Raw genomic sequence first — 13,837 nt, 5'->3', positions numbered from 1 at the left:
GCATGCACAAAGTAACAAGGCCATGTCAGTTTGCTGGATAGAGTGGCGTCAATTTTGCTCCTTGTGATGCTTAATAGGCTGATCCGTGACATGATATCCTTTTTTTACACCTGCTGTTGACGATTCTCTACTGTAGCTCGAGGCTTCTCTTCCTGGTTATACCTATCAATCAAAGGATCCTCATCTCGAGATACGAATAATGGTCAGCCATGACAACAGGGTGACCGTCTACCAGTCCTACTGTATAGGTGACGGAGGTTCACTTAAATATTGCTCGGGCATCTGCCCAGGCCGCCTCATCTCCCAATGGCATTCGCATTGGCTAGACTGAATGTTTACGACCCTGTAACGCCTGGTTCAGTCACCTTCCCGCCCAACAATCCCTTCCCTCAACCTGGCCCGAAACATGAATGGATTTCTACATCCCTTTCGATTTCCCGCGGTTAAGTCAGCTTAACCGTGCTTCAAAAGGGTACTGTTAATATTCATGAATCTACGGCATAGCTCTGTCCAGAGCAGCAAGCCTAGACGATGATTGTGGAAGGGATCACCGTACGGAGTGATCTCAGCCGGGCCATTAGGAAACACCCCGAAGCTCCTTTGGTATCTTCTGGGAGCTCGGAATACCGATTTTCTCGGAGCACGTACATGCCTACGACCCAATGATAGATGGATCAGCGATATATATGTATGATCACAAATGCAAACCAACAATTATTTTACCTCCATCACAGCAGACTCAGTTTGAACCCACATCGACATCACAACCATGAATACTTCCTACGATGTCGTTGTCGCCGGCGCTGGGCCTGTGGGCCTCTTTCTTGCCTGCGAGTTGGCCGTAGCCGGTGTTTCGGTGCTTGTGTTGGAGCAACAAGAATCGCCCGAGTCGCCATGGAAGGTTGGACTGCACGGCACTCGCGGCCTTCACATCCACTCGATCGAAGCCTTTTACCGCCGTGGCTTGCTCGACAAGGTGCTGCACAACATCGACGTCCCCGGCCATGTGGCAAAAGTCCCTGGCTACGACTTGAACTTCGCCGCCCACTTTGCCTCGATCCGTCTGGATCCCAAAAACGCCGACTTTGCTCGCTGGAAGTACCATCTGCCGCTGCCCCAGCCTGCAGAGGCCAAGCTGTTCTATCCCGCCCCTACCTCTGTGGACACGCTGGAGAAGACCCTGGCCGAGCGTGCCGAAAGTCTGGGTGTCCGCATCCTGAGAGGTGCGGAATTCACCGACTTTACAGAAGAGAGTGAGACCGTCACTGTCTTGGCTAGAGATCAGACATTCAAGGCGAAATGGCTGGTTGGATGTGATGGTGAGCGCAGCAAGGTTCGCGAAGCCGCGCAGTTCGAGTTCCCTGGTACACCGGCCGAATTCAGGGGATATGTCGTACACTGCGATCTTGCCAACCCGGAAGTGTTGCAGAGAGGCTTCTGCCGTACCGCGGCCGGCATGTACATCTTCCCTGCGCCGGGCCATCTGTATGTTACGGACTTTGAGACACTGGGACTGAAGGGCGGCGATGAAGCCATCACGCGCGAACATTTCGAGAGCGTTCTTCGCCGTGTTTCTCAGACCGAGATTGTCGTCACCGAACTCCACCGCGCCATGTCCATGACCACCCACCTGAAACAGACGACCACGTACCGCAAGGGCCGGGTGCTGCTGGCCGGCGACAGTGCCCACGTCCATCCCAGTTTCGGTGCCCAGGGCTTGAGTATCGGCATTGGCGACGCGATGAATCTCGGCTGGAAACTGGCCGCGACTGTCCGGGGGATTGCCTCTCCGGAGCTTCTCGACTCGTACAATCAAGAGCGTCACCCGGAGGGAGCGAGACAACTCGAATGGGCTCGCGTGCAACTGTCTCTCCTGCGGTCCAACCCGTATAGTCTGGCGACCGCCAAGCTTATGAAGGACCTGATTGCCACCAAGGACGGAAACACGTTTTTCATCGAGCACATCGTGGGCCTTGCGAAGCTTTACAATCTCGGCAACGCGCACCCTGCGATCGGATACAGTGCTCCGGACTTTGAATTCGCCGACGGCTCGCGCTTAGGGGCCAATATGCGACAGGCCCCGTTCTTGGTGCTCGACTTTACCGACAACCACGCCGTGGCCAATTACGTCCAGTCTCTAGGGTCGGCGGTGAGGTACTCTGGATCTCAACCCAAGGACGCCATTGATCTGAAGGCGTTGATTGTCCGACCGGACGGCGTCATTGCTTGGGCATCGGCGGACCAGATCGAACTGACTGAGCTGAAGACTGAGCTGGGCCGGTGGTTGGATCTCTCGAAACTTGAGACTGACGCTACGGCGGCCGTGATGACCCGTATGGCTTTGAAGAATGAAGCGGATGTATCTGTGACAGTCATTCCCATCGCTGCAACAGTGGCGGCCTAGAAGTTCAAAGTTGTTCGAGTGTGGTCGAGTCTTTAGGCAACATCGGGATGGGACAGGCGGGAGATAGAACAATGATAAAGTCGAAAAATCAAGTCGTTATCATCGTTGACGAAAGTCCTGTCCTTCGCAGCCAGGCCATACTCTTCACTGCAGAGTACAGTCCTCGTCGCCATCGAAATGCAGCTCTTTCGACCAAGAACTAGAGTTAGGAAAAGCAAGGACCTAGCCAATCATAGCAGCGCTTTATCAGCCTTACGGAGCTTTAAGTCATTCTAGCCGTATTCGGTAGAGCATACTCAATAGGGCCTAGCTTCGCCCCTGGTCCAATCGCAGGATTCCCATTCTATGCACGTGGTTCAAATCACCCGAGCTTGCGGAGTAGAGTCCAAGTAAGAAGATGCCGAAAACGCAAATAGCCCGAGGGGGCATAGAACGTGATATTTGGTACTTGCACATCTTATCTCAATCCTCGAGTGTGTCTCCCCTCTCTGTTGGCAGCCAGAGGCATGCGAAACAACAGGACCCAACGCGTTGTCTTCAAAAGTACTTACGCATCCTGATCTTCAAGTACTACTACTAGTATGTACCGGAACAAGCGTGGCACCATGGCAAAGACGCAAGTGCAATCAAAAGATATCACAATGCCACTCGTGGCCATAGCCGCCGGGTCAATTCTCTGCGGTTCGTCCTCACATTTACGTACTCTATACGTTCTTCGGTGCAATCGAAACTAACACCCCCGTCCTTTGTGACTGTTAAGGAGCCATGACTGCCCTCTCCCTCATGGCAGTGCCCGTCCTGTTGGAAACGACATCTCTCCCGGCGCAACTGCTGCACCAGTGGGTGACCATGTACGCTTACGGCCATCGCGTGCTGCCAGGTCTCGCGATCGTCACCTGCCTGATCTATCTCGGCGTCGCGTTCACCCGACGAACAAGGAACGACGCCTGGGTTCGATATGGTCTGGCGGGGATCGTGACTGTCAACATCGTGCCATTCACTCTGATCTTCATGGTCTCGACGAACAATACGCTGTTCGGGCTGGAGAGGGATGCGAGGGTGGCGGGGCTGGTTACCACCGATATCGAGACCGGAAAGGAGCTTGTCACTCGGTGGAGTCGATTGCATCTTATGCGCTCGATGCTGCCTTTGGTCGGGACGGTGATTGGGGTCACTGCCGTGGTGGATGAGGTTAAGATGTAAGCGACCGTATGGCGACGTGAGAATACTGTTGTGTAGCCACTGCAGCATCTGTCGTTGCGCTGCCGAAAGATGAAGAGCTGGGTAGATCATGGACAAGGCAAACGTTCGCCAGCCTGAGGCTACTAGCTCGATACAGTGCAGGGCCCCAATTTCGGCTGGATCGGACTGTAGTCTGCAAGCTGCCAACTGGGTACAGCTGTAATCATGAACCGGTCATTGGCTGATCGATACAAGTGCTCTCGGATTTCGAGCCGCTTCAGGTCGGCATATTCTTCGAAATCCTCCGCCGCGCGGTTCTAAACCTTCGGGCCGCTAATGCCTTATTCGGTGTTCCCGTCGGTATTTTCGTGGATATCGATTGCGGGAGGGCCACCGGGACTTGACGAGTGACGGTTGTCGTGGACCTTGTCTCAGGACACGCTCAGCTCCTCCCAGCCTGCACTCTCACTACCTACACACTATCAAATCCATGACGAAGGCGACTGGATTAGCACAAGGTTATACTGCCAGTCTTCATCGCAGAGACCTCATCAGACGCATTCAACATTAAGTCAACAAAGGAAGCTTCGGACATGGCGAAAGGAACACCCAGTCCCACCGAGTTCATGCTCATCCTCTTTGCCTTGCTCCGGCGATTTACTATGTGTCTAAGGCGACTTTTGTTCCCAGTGAACAGTCTCAACCCCTCAAGCGAACAAAAGGCGCAAGTCTCGCTTGCAGAGATCAATGGCGGATATCTCCCGAGGATGAACTCAGTATTTCGGCATTTGGAGCAAGGGCTGAGCAGGAATCCAAACGGCTGGGCGGTGATTTGCTTGCACCAGAACGCACACCATCTGTCTGACATTCTAGAACCTCCAAAATGCAAGAAATGCCTCACAAATGGTAATTCGGAGGACACCTCCGTGCCTGGCCCAAAAGGCTGCTTGGCCGTCACGTATGAGCAGCTCGACAGAACAGCGCAAAAGCTGGCAGCCGGCCTGGTTTTAGCACATGCTCGGCCAGGAGCATCTACCTTGTTGATGCTCATCCCGAACGGGGTCGAGTATGCGCTTCTGACGTGGTGCTGTGTTCTGCTGAGAATAACCTATGTCTGCGTCGACCCAGACATCGTCAGCGTGTCCGGCTACCGCGGACTGAAAGACATCATGAGAAGCGTCAGGCCGTCCATCGTGGTGACTGTGGGAGTCACGCAAGCAGCAGCGCTGGATATCGCGATTGAAGACCTGAATCTCGCACCACCCATCCGGGTGTCATTAGATGACGACCTTCCCAAAGGCTGGCGATCGCCTAGGGACCTGATCATCGGTGGCAGCTCGCCCGGAGCAGCAATTGACACATCCAAACTTCGTGAAGCAGCGGCACACGATGATCCCAACCGTATCAACTCCATCATCTTCACTTCGGGGACGTCAGGTACGCCTAAAGGATGTCCCCTGCGTGTAGCCAGCATGTGTCAGATTCTAGAATCTCAGTCCTGGCTCGTCAACGAATCAAACTCGGCTCGAGCACTACAAGCGGCGCACAATTCGAGAGGCATTGCAGCCTTTCAGACATTGCAGACGTGGAAAGCCGGTGGCGCGGTGATGATGATCGCAAAGAGCTGCGACATCCAAGAGATGACGCAGGCGCTGAGGCACCGCGCACCGACATTCATCGCAGTGTCTCCATCCATGGCGTTGGCGATTCGAGCAGAGATGACAAGGGATCCTTTCACTGCAGACTCGGTCAAGACCGTCCAGGTTGGAGGAGAAGCCGTCACCATCGGCGCCATGGAAGAATGTTCGGCCTTGTTCCCATCCGCAAAGGTCTGTGTCAACCACGGCATGACCGAAGGGGGCGGCTCCTTTTACTGGTCCTTCTTCGATACTCCACTGGACCAGATCCCCCGCTTCGGAGAGCTGTGTCCCATTGGCGCCGTGGCTCCTGGATCGGCCGTGCGCATCTGGAGCACATCAACAAGGCGCGTCGTGCAGAGAGGTGAGGTCGGCGAACTACACATCCGTGGCGGCAGTCTGCTGCGTCAATACATGGGTGGCCGCTCGCCGGGCTCGTTCCACGACGATGACTGTGGTCACTGGTTAGTCACAGGCGACACTGCCATGATCGATCAGGACGGCTTGGTATCCATTCTCGGCCGGTCCAAGGACATGATCGTCAGTTGCGCCGCGATCATCGTCCCTGTGGCCATTGAGACGGTCATTCAGAAATATCTAGGTGGTGCACAGGTACAGACACGAGCCTCCTGCCACCAGTACTAAGAAAACTCAAGCTAATTCGTTCCCGTAGGCGGCCATACTTTCCGTCCGACATCCTACACGAGGACAAATGCCCGTGGCAATCGTGAAGGAGTACGCTCGTCGTACGGGGCCTGAGATCATGATGCATGTGACGACAGTCCTCGGCCAGACATACCTCTTAGCTGGAGTCGTGTCTCTCAAGCAGCTTGGATTGACGGATTTCCCAAGAAACGGCAGTGGAAAGGTGGCCAAGCCGGAGTTGGAAGCGGCTCTGCAGAAGAGGTTCGGATCGAGTGTTCCAAAGATTGATTGAAGTGCGTGAATGGGAGCGGCAAGAGATACAGTCAAAGTAGGGGTCTACAGGTTGCCGGAGGCGTTCATTAGATGCATCATATCGAATCTTGCATCAAGCGCGGTGACTGCCTCTTGTTCTTTCTGCAATCGAATCTCCTTGCAATTCAAGTAAGAGATATGGGCGGACCCTCCCACTTATCTCATCGTATTCAGGATGTTGCAGTTTTCCGGCATCGAACAACCATGCCTATTACTTCCCGAAAAGTAAATCAGTGATTCCCCTATCAAGTGCCGGATCCGCAGGCCCATAAGAAAGTCCAATTCGCTCCATTGTCAAACAGCACCGGGCAGAATCCCATAACCGAACGCTTTTCATGAAGATAATGTCTCGAGAGATGGTTGATTTGTTGACCAGTGAGCGTCTAACAAAAGAATACGGGCCCATCATTGCGGTGGTCACGGAATAGGAACATTCACAGCGAGGGCGAGAAAAGAAGTCGGAAGATTGCATTTGTATGAAATCTCTGCTCCTCTGATTCACGCAAAAGATTTTACCTCTCCGCATTGAGTCTATTTTCATTGTCAAACTGCACGTCCCTCCGGACCCAAGCTTCAAAACAATTACGCCGCTCCACCATCCAGAGTGAGCACCTTCCCATTAACCCACTCGGCCTCTTTGCTTGCGAGAAAGCCGACAACGCGGGCCACATCTTCAGGGTATCCATTCCGGTGTAGAGGAGACGCATGGGCAGCCATCTGCTGGCGCTCCTCGGGCGTGAATTTCTCCCCACCAGGGATATAATGCTGCGAGACGGCATGGAACATATCAGTCACAGTCCCACCGGGCGCGACGGCATTGACCGTGATTTTCCGGGGCCCGCAGTCCTTGGAGAAGATGCGGACAAAGGAGTCAACGGCGCCCTTGGAGCCCGAGTACAGCGAATGTGCCGGGACGCTGAAGTCCTTGGAGGTATTGGACGAGGTGAGGATGATGCGGCCACCCTCCTCCAACGTGCGGTACGCCTCGCGCGCCACGAAGAATTGGCCGCGCGTGTTGAGGCTGAACACCCGGTCAAATTCCTCCTCGGTGACATCTTGCAGGTGCCCGAAACTGACGACGCCCGAGTTGCTGACCGCGATGTTGATGTGACCGAAGTGGGCTTTGGCGTCGTCGAAGAGTTTCACAGTCTGACTCACTTGGCGGACGTCGGCTTTCAAGGCGATCGCGTCGGAGCCTAGGCTTTTGATCTCGGCCACAACCTTCTCGGCGTGTTCGGCCGAGTTGGCGTAGTTGACGACGACTTTGGCGCCGAGGCGGCCTAGGTGCACTGCAACGGCGGCGCCGATACCTCGTCCAGAGCCGGTGACGACGGCAACCTTGCCGTCGAGGCGACCGGGGATATATGGAGTGGTCATGACTGATTTGTGCTAGAGGGCAAGAAAGGACGTGGTAGAGAGGGACGAGGAATGCTGGACTTTGAGTGGTGAAATTTCGCCAGGTGGAATCGTCTTCTGGCCTGCGACTGCAGATCTTAAGCATTTTTGATTGATCTCCAGGACGAGGATAACGGCTCATTTGCGATCAGGCTGTCGGGGATGCCGAGTCAAAAGGGGGGTGTTTGGCCCTCCGATCCGCATCGGGCATTCGGGCTCATCGGGACATTTTCTTCGTCAGGCCTGATACGCCCACCAAACATCCGACACCTTCTTTACTATACTCGATAGCTCTGGTGAAGCTCAGTGGTGATGTATCCTCTGCTGCACAGCTCGAGATTCCACTTCCGTGTCCAGTTCCATCGGGAAGTACTGCCATCATGGGCTCGTTAGGGTACAAGTCCGCTTCTGCTGAAGGTCTGTTCCCCACGAGACGAAGCTCAAGAGATTGACCACTTATCCATTGTTATGCCAGAGGTCATAGCCTGCCAGGCCGCTATCTTCGAATGGGCCGAGAGCTTCGACACCAAGGATTGGACTCGACTCGCAGAAATCGTTGCGCCGACTCTATATGTGCGTACAGATCCCACTGTTCCTGTCCGCGTTCAGGGACGATGGTCCGCGAAGAGTGGCCGTCCTTCTGATTCTCAAACAGGTTGACTACCGTGCTGTAATGGGCATGCTGTGGGAATCAATGCCAGCCGCCCAATTCATCGACATGGCGTCCAACGGGAGATTTCTGGGGAACCCGCGCATCAAGACGCAGCATTTCATTGGCGCGGGTAGGTGGATCAAGACCGGTGAAGACGAGGTCACGGGCTATCACCAGATGCGGGTGGCTCATCAGAAGTACAAGGACGATGAACTGTCCGAAGTGCTCTACAAGGGGCATGCTCATGGCAAGGCGACCGTCCAGTATCGCAAGATCGATGGTGTATGGAAGTTTGCTGGTCTCGAGCCCAATATTCGTTGGGCGGAGCACGATTACGATAAGATATTTCACTCAGAATAGGAACGTCAGGATTTTCCAATCAAGTTCAAGTGTTTTTCGGTTTGTCTCAGACCAGTTGAAGCATTACCTTTGTTCAGTCGATTTGGTTTATGTCTTGTAAGATCACATGGTGAATCGCCAAATGAAGCGGACATGGCTTTCTTGTGTAAATGATCATTCACTCATATACGGGGATATCGTCCCTGCACTGAGCTCCTGACAGACTCCACTGCAATGCCCATCACAATCCAACACCGCAGCGAACATCTGTCGTCTGGACAGGAAAGAAAAGCCCGATTCGGCCCCGAAAGCGCCTGTCACCTGGTCCTTCCCGGTGTTGCATTACCCCCTTCGGTCTTTCTCATTCGTACGCCATCATCTCTCAACCTCCATTCACATGGCCTATTCTTCGCCGGAATGAGCCTCCTCGTCCTTGCTCTTCTCTGATCCCTCTTCCTGCTTTTTCGGCTCCTGCTTCTCCACCTTCACGCTCTTCCATGACAGGCCTGCGGCACCGATGATGATGGCAGCCGCCAACCCAGCACACAGGAAGAAGACTTGACGGAGGGCGTGCATATAGATGTCCAAGACTTGATCCAACTGAGCTGCCGGAACCAGGTCTCTCAATTCAACGGCACCAGTGTTTGCTAAGACGTTGGGATCGAAGTTCGGGAGGATCTTCGCCAAGCCGGACGTTAACCGAGTGGTAAGAAGATTCTGGGCGACCGCAACGAAGACTGTCGCACCCATCACCTGAGCAAATTGGATGCAAGCTACGCCCAGCGGAACAAGAGAATCGGCTAGGACCGTCTGAGCCGCCGTCATGGGTGACTGAAATCCGATGCCCAGACCGTAGCCGGCGATGACTTGGTAACCAATCCACCTGCTATGATTGGTGGTTCGTGTCCAGGTCGCAATCAATCCGCACCCGATGGGCGCCAGGACCACGCAGACGTAGCCCATAGGTGCGTAGTAGCCGATCTTTCCAGTCAACACACCGCCCATGATGATGCCCAGGACCAGAGCGAGGATCATCGGGAATGTATCCACGCCAGACTTCACCGCGCTGACGCCTTTGATGGCTTGGAAGTACAAGGGGACATAGATGACCAGAGTTGTCAACGCGCCACCGTGGCAGAACATGTAGAGGGCGCCGGAAAGGATGTCGCGGTTCTTGATGACGCCGTGGGGAACCATGCTGTTCTTCTTGTTGAAGATCTGGACCAAGATAAAACCCAGAGCAAGAACGGCGAAGACGACAAGCAGAGCCATCACCCGGCCGCTCGACCAGGAATCAACCGTACCACCGTATTGCAGGGCAAGTACCAGGCAGACAAGTGACGGAATCAGGAACAAGGTGCCCAGAGGGTCAAGTTGGAAGAAATGCTGCAGGAATGACACATCTTTCTTGCCCGGAGGTGGTGTGGACTTGAGAATAAAGGTGATGAAGATGATGCTGACGGCGCCGACCGGAAGATTGACTGGAAGTTCAGGTCAGTAATATGGCACATGCAGCAATATGGGGTTCGTACTGTAAAAGCACCATCGCCATGTGACGTTGCTGGTGAAAGCCCCTCCCAGTAGGGGCCCAGCGACACTGGCAAGACCGAAACTAATGCCAATGAAGCCCTGGAATTTGGGTCTCTTGGCCAGCGGTATAGTGTATGTCAACAGCACGGTACCGCCGGTCATGATGCCTGCGCCGCCAATACCAGCGATGGCCCGCCCGATGATGAACGCATCAGAGTTTGGTGCGGCGCCACAGACGACAGATCCAATTTCGAAGATGACCAGGATGGTCAGAAACACCCATTTGGGGGAGTAAAACGTCATGAGACGGCCGACAGGGAGCAGGAGGGCGCACGAGGTGAGCAAGAAGCCGCTGCCGTACCAGCCGACATCGTCCAGCGAATGAAACTGATCGGTGATTTTGGGGATGGCGGTGGCGATGATGGTGCGGTCCTAGACTCGGTCAGGGACACTTTGGGAGCAGCTGGGACAACAGCCAGACAATATCTTTCTTACCAAAGCGACAAGGAAGACGGAGAGGCAGATGGCGATCATGACAGCAGCGACTTGTGCTGGGCCCGGCCATTCCCGGCCCTCGAAAGCTGAGTCGATAGCTATACCGTGTTGCTTTTCGAGCGTCGGACTCTCATCAGACGATTTTGCGGACACCTGCTGGTGTTGGATCTGCTGCTCTTGCATGGTGGTGCCTGTTGGTTCTTCGACACCCATGGCTGGATCGTGGGATGGTTTGCTGTAGGGCTTCGAAAAATGTCAAGGCGAGAAAGGTGATCTGAAGCCTCGCTGTCCGTGAGAGGATAAGAACGGGATCAGAAACGAACAATCACGATCAAGCCAATAAATAGCACATTCGCACTTCTGCGATCGTCAACGTCAATGTTGATTGGAAAGGAAAGGGAGATGCTCGAGATCGCAGCATTGACATCGCGAGGAGTCTTCGGGCCATGCGCCATAGCACCATCCGAGTTCAGGAAGACGGACTCTCAGCCAGCAATTCGATGTCGGGTCATATCTTTTGGTGGTGAAACAGGAAAGGGCCGAAGGCAGACGGTTGATCTCGGGTGCTCAAACACCAGCAAGGCCCGAAGTTTCGGGTCGTGCCATGATTGTAGACCCGAGCCCACATTATAGCTGTCACCGGCTCTTGCGTGGCGCAAGGTTCACAACCCTGGAGCATGTTAGATAGTGTCCGCCGATCGAGTGACACTCATTCGATCATCCGATCTTCTACAAGATGGTCGAGAAAAGTTTCAGAGGATGGCAGTGACTCAGGATTCAGTGAGGCAGCCCATTGCTACTGAAGGTAATATGCTCCACCGTAAAGACTACGGACAATGATTGTTCAACCAAATGCTTTCTGCACGCGCTTCTGATTTTCGTCCTCTCCCACTATCTGACAAGCTGTGCAAGGTGCTGACCTTTCCGGTCCGAGTGAAATGGCCGCAAGTTCTGCAGAATCCTGTGGCCCATGCTGTATCCCGCAACACGGTCCGTTGAGCCGGCCTTTCGCCCAAGGCAGCTTCGATGCAGTTACTGATACCCGATTGCGCCGAAGTACACAGCTTGAGAGCATGCGGGAACCATGAAGGTGAATGTCCCGACCTCGGAGCAATCGCTCGTAGTCTCAATTAATGAAGCGACGTCCGCAAAATGAGCCTCGAATTTGTAGAATACTTGATCAGTATCCACCCCCTAAGTCTGGGATGGGTCTCACGCGGCAGCATTACATGACAGACCGCAATCGAAGATGCCTTCAGCCATAGAGACAACAAATGGCGTCCACGATGGCGAAACGGAGCACCAGAATGGGTTGCACAAGATTGGCCTGCTCGGCTATTCCAATGGGACTACTAAGGACTTGTCCTCCGCGGAAATAGCCGGAGAAGTTGAGCGATATCCAGACAGTGGGATCACGGTGCTCATGTATGTGTCCTATTGACCGCGTGACTGGCCGGTTCAGATTGGAACTCATGCGATGGCAGTGTTGGATGCGGGCCAGGAGGTCTCATGTCAGCTCTGGAATGCTGGCGAAAAGGCTGCACGGTCCAGCTGATTGATCGGGCCTATGCACCGGTGAATACCGGTAAAGGAACTGTTATGCCCTCCTGGTGAATTTGTCGTGGCTGATGCATTCGAAGGTGACGTGTTCTGTCTCCAGCCAAGTTGTATGTCAGTGTACCGACACTGGCCACGGATGTCCAAGGAGATTGAAGAGGAACAGTACGATGCTGGCATCTCGTACTGGCACAACACTGGCGATCGCATTTATGGTAAGTCCTTGTCCCCAGACTCATACCCCAGAGCAAGCCGATGGGATGGAAGCTGACGGCCGATCTATGGTAGGTCCCGGACCGCCTGAATTCAATGATGCAGAGGCATTGGAGGGGCGTAAAGGACCACGGGTGGGCTTCATGCAAGGACGTATCAAATTCTTCAACATGCTGCTCCGTCAAGTCAAACGATGCGGTATTCCCGTCACATGGGGCCGCCGCGTCGTTGAATACTACGAGGATGAAGCAGTCGGACTCGGCGGTGTGGTGCTTGAAAGCGGCGAAAAATTGGAAGCAGATGTTGTGATTGCTGCTGGTACGTCCACAAAAAGCCGCCCACTCTGATCCTTGTCGAGGCAATTTTCACATTCTGACCGCCTATTTCGCACTAGATGGCATCAAGACCAACTCTGGCAAGTTGATCGCCGGCTATACTCCCGAACCAAAAGACAGCGGCCAGTCCATCTACCGCGCGGGCTATTCACCCGATTTCACCAGGGACGACCGTGAAGTTCTGGAGCGGTGGCCAACCAAACAAGGAGATGTGCCGGAATGGCAGTTTTGGTTGGGTGCCGGACTTCACTTGTCAGCCATGGTCAGCAACGACATGATAGTCTGGGGCTTGACACATAAGGATGAGTATGCGCCTGATGGCACAGAGTCCTGGAACGCCAGTGTTGAGCCCGAGGAAGTCGTTGGCTTGATGGAGCGAGTAGCGCCAGGCTGGCATCCAGCCGTCAGTGCGCTGCTCAAGACCACACCCCGTGGGAGGTAAGCGTCATGACTGATGCCGGTGACCCACCAAAGGCTAATACGTCCATGGCAGTCTCGTCCACTGGAAGTTGAGATGGCGCGACCTACTTCAAGAATGGACCTCTCCTGGCGGTCGCATCGTCCAGGTGGGGGATAGTGCGCATTCATTCCTCCCTGCTTCTGGCAATGGGGCCACCCAGGCTTTGGAAGATGCCATCTCCCTCGCCAGCTGCTTGCACGTCGCTGGGCGCAACAACGTGGCCATTGCCACCAAGGTCCACAACAGACTCCGCTACGAGCGCGTCTCTTGCGCCCAGAAGATGTCATTCGTGAACACCCAGCAACACCACTTTACCGATTGGAACGCCATTGCAGAAAACCCCAAATTGATCCGCACAAGGTTCCCGAGCTGGGTGAGCTGAGCCATTCCTCCACAAAAGTCGCCCGACTAACTTCAGACAGGTCTGGAAGCATGACCCGGAAGAGTATGCATACAAGAAGTACGGCGAAGGTTTCCTCCATGTCATCAGCAATGGCAAATCTCCTCTCCAGAATACCAACTACCCACCGGGACACACGCATAAGCCATGGACGGTCGAACAGGTCAGGATGGATCTTCTCAACAATGTAAACATCGGCGCTGGGTTGGATGGAGACTGGTCATGAGCATCGGTGTTTATGATTCTGGATTCTGGCTGGCTCATGACTCGAAATTTATCCC

General features: G+C 54.3%; 7 protein-coding genes across 7 annotated transcripts; 5 read left to right on the top strand and 2 right to left on the bottom strand.

Annotated features, from left to right (window-relative positions):
- Positions 1-769: 769 nt before the first annotated feature.
- G647_08913 (uncharacterized protein) lies at positions 770-2,404 on the top strand (the record flags this gene model as incomplete). Its single annotated transcript, XM_008733218.1, has 1 exon — positions 770-2,404. One exon carries the CDS (start codon positions 770-772, stop codon positions 2,402-2,404), a length of 1,635 nt encoding a protein of 544 aa, XP_008731440.1.
- A 765-nt stretch (positions 2,405-3,169) lies between these two features.
- On the top strand, positions 3,170-3,607 carry G647_08912 (uncharacterized protein; the record flags this gene model as incomplete). The annotated part of the gene is made up of 1 exon (XM_008733217.1): positions 3,170-3,607. One exon carries the CDS (start codon positions 3,170-3,172, stop codon positions 3,605-3,607), a length of 438 nt encoding a protein of 145 aa, XP_008731439.1.
- Positions 3,608-4,179: 572 nt separating this feature from the next.
- Positions 4,180-6,160, top strand: G647_08911 (uncharacterized protein; the record flags this gene model as incomplete). Its single annotated transcript, XM_008733216.1, has 2 exons — positions 4,180-5,835; positions 5,897-6,160. The coding sequence occupies 2 exons, from the start codon at positions 4,180-4,182 to the stop codon at positions 6,158-6,160; spliced, it is 1,920 nt and encodes a 639-aa protein (XP_008731438.1).
- Positions 6,161-6,762: 602 nt separating this feature from the next.
- G647_08910 (uncharacterized protein) lies at positions 6,763-7,557 on the bottom strand (the record flags this gene model as incomplete). The annotated part of the gene is made up of 1 exon (XM_008733215.1): positions 6,763-7,557. The coding sequence occupies one exon, from the start codon at positions 7,555-7,557 to the stop codon at positions 6,763-6,765; it is 795 nt and encodes a 264-aa protein (XP_008731437.1).
- Positions 7,558-8,043: 486 nt separating this feature from the next.
- On the top strand, positions 8,044-8,587 carry G647_08909 (uncharacterized protein; the record flags this gene model as incomplete). Its single annotated transcript, XM_008733214.1, has 2 exons — positions 8,044-8,148; positions 8,231-8,587. The coding sequence occupies 2 exons, from the start codon at positions 8,044-8,046 to the stop codon at positions 8,585-8,587; spliced, it is 462 nt and encodes a 153-aa protein (XP_008731436.1).
- Positions 8,588-8,968: 381 nt separating this feature from the next.
- Positions 8,969-10,804, bottom strand: G647_08908 (uncharacterized protein; the record flags this gene model as incomplete). Its single annotated transcript, XM_008733213.1, has 3 exons — positions 8,969-10,047; positions 10,099-10,528; positions 10,592-10,804. 3 exons carry the CDS (start codon positions 10,802-10,804, stop codon positions 8,969-8,971), a joined length of 1,722 nt encoding a protein of 573 aa, XP_008731435.1.
- Positions 10,805-11,840: 1,036 nt separating this feature from the next.
- G647_08907 (uncharacterized protein) lies at positions 11,841-13,782 on the top strand (the record flags this gene model as incomplete). The annotated part of the gene is made up of 7 exons (XM_008733212.1): positions 11,841-12,016; positions 12,076-12,176; positions 12,232-12,363; positions 12,437-12,679; positions 12,756-13,134; positions 13,190-13,529; positions 13,579-13,782. The coding sequence occupies 7 exons, from the start codon at positions 11,841-11,843 to the stop codon at positions 13,780-13,782; spliced, it is 1,575 nt and encodes a 524-aa protein (XP_008731434.1).
- Between the last annotated feature and the right edge of the window lie 55 nt (positions 13,783-13,837).

The sequence above is a fragment of the Cladophialophora carrionii genome (assembly GCF_000365165.1).
Source record: "Cladophialophora carrionii CBS 160.54 unplaced genomic scaffold supercont1.8, whole genome shotgun sequence".
In the NCBI taxonomy this organism is placed as follows: domain Eukaryota; kingdom Fungi; phylum Ascomycota; class Eurotiomycetes; order Chaetothyriales; family Herpotrichiellaceae; genus Cladophialophora; species Cladophialophora carrionii.
This window is presented reverse-complemented; position numbering and strand designations above follow the sequence as displayed.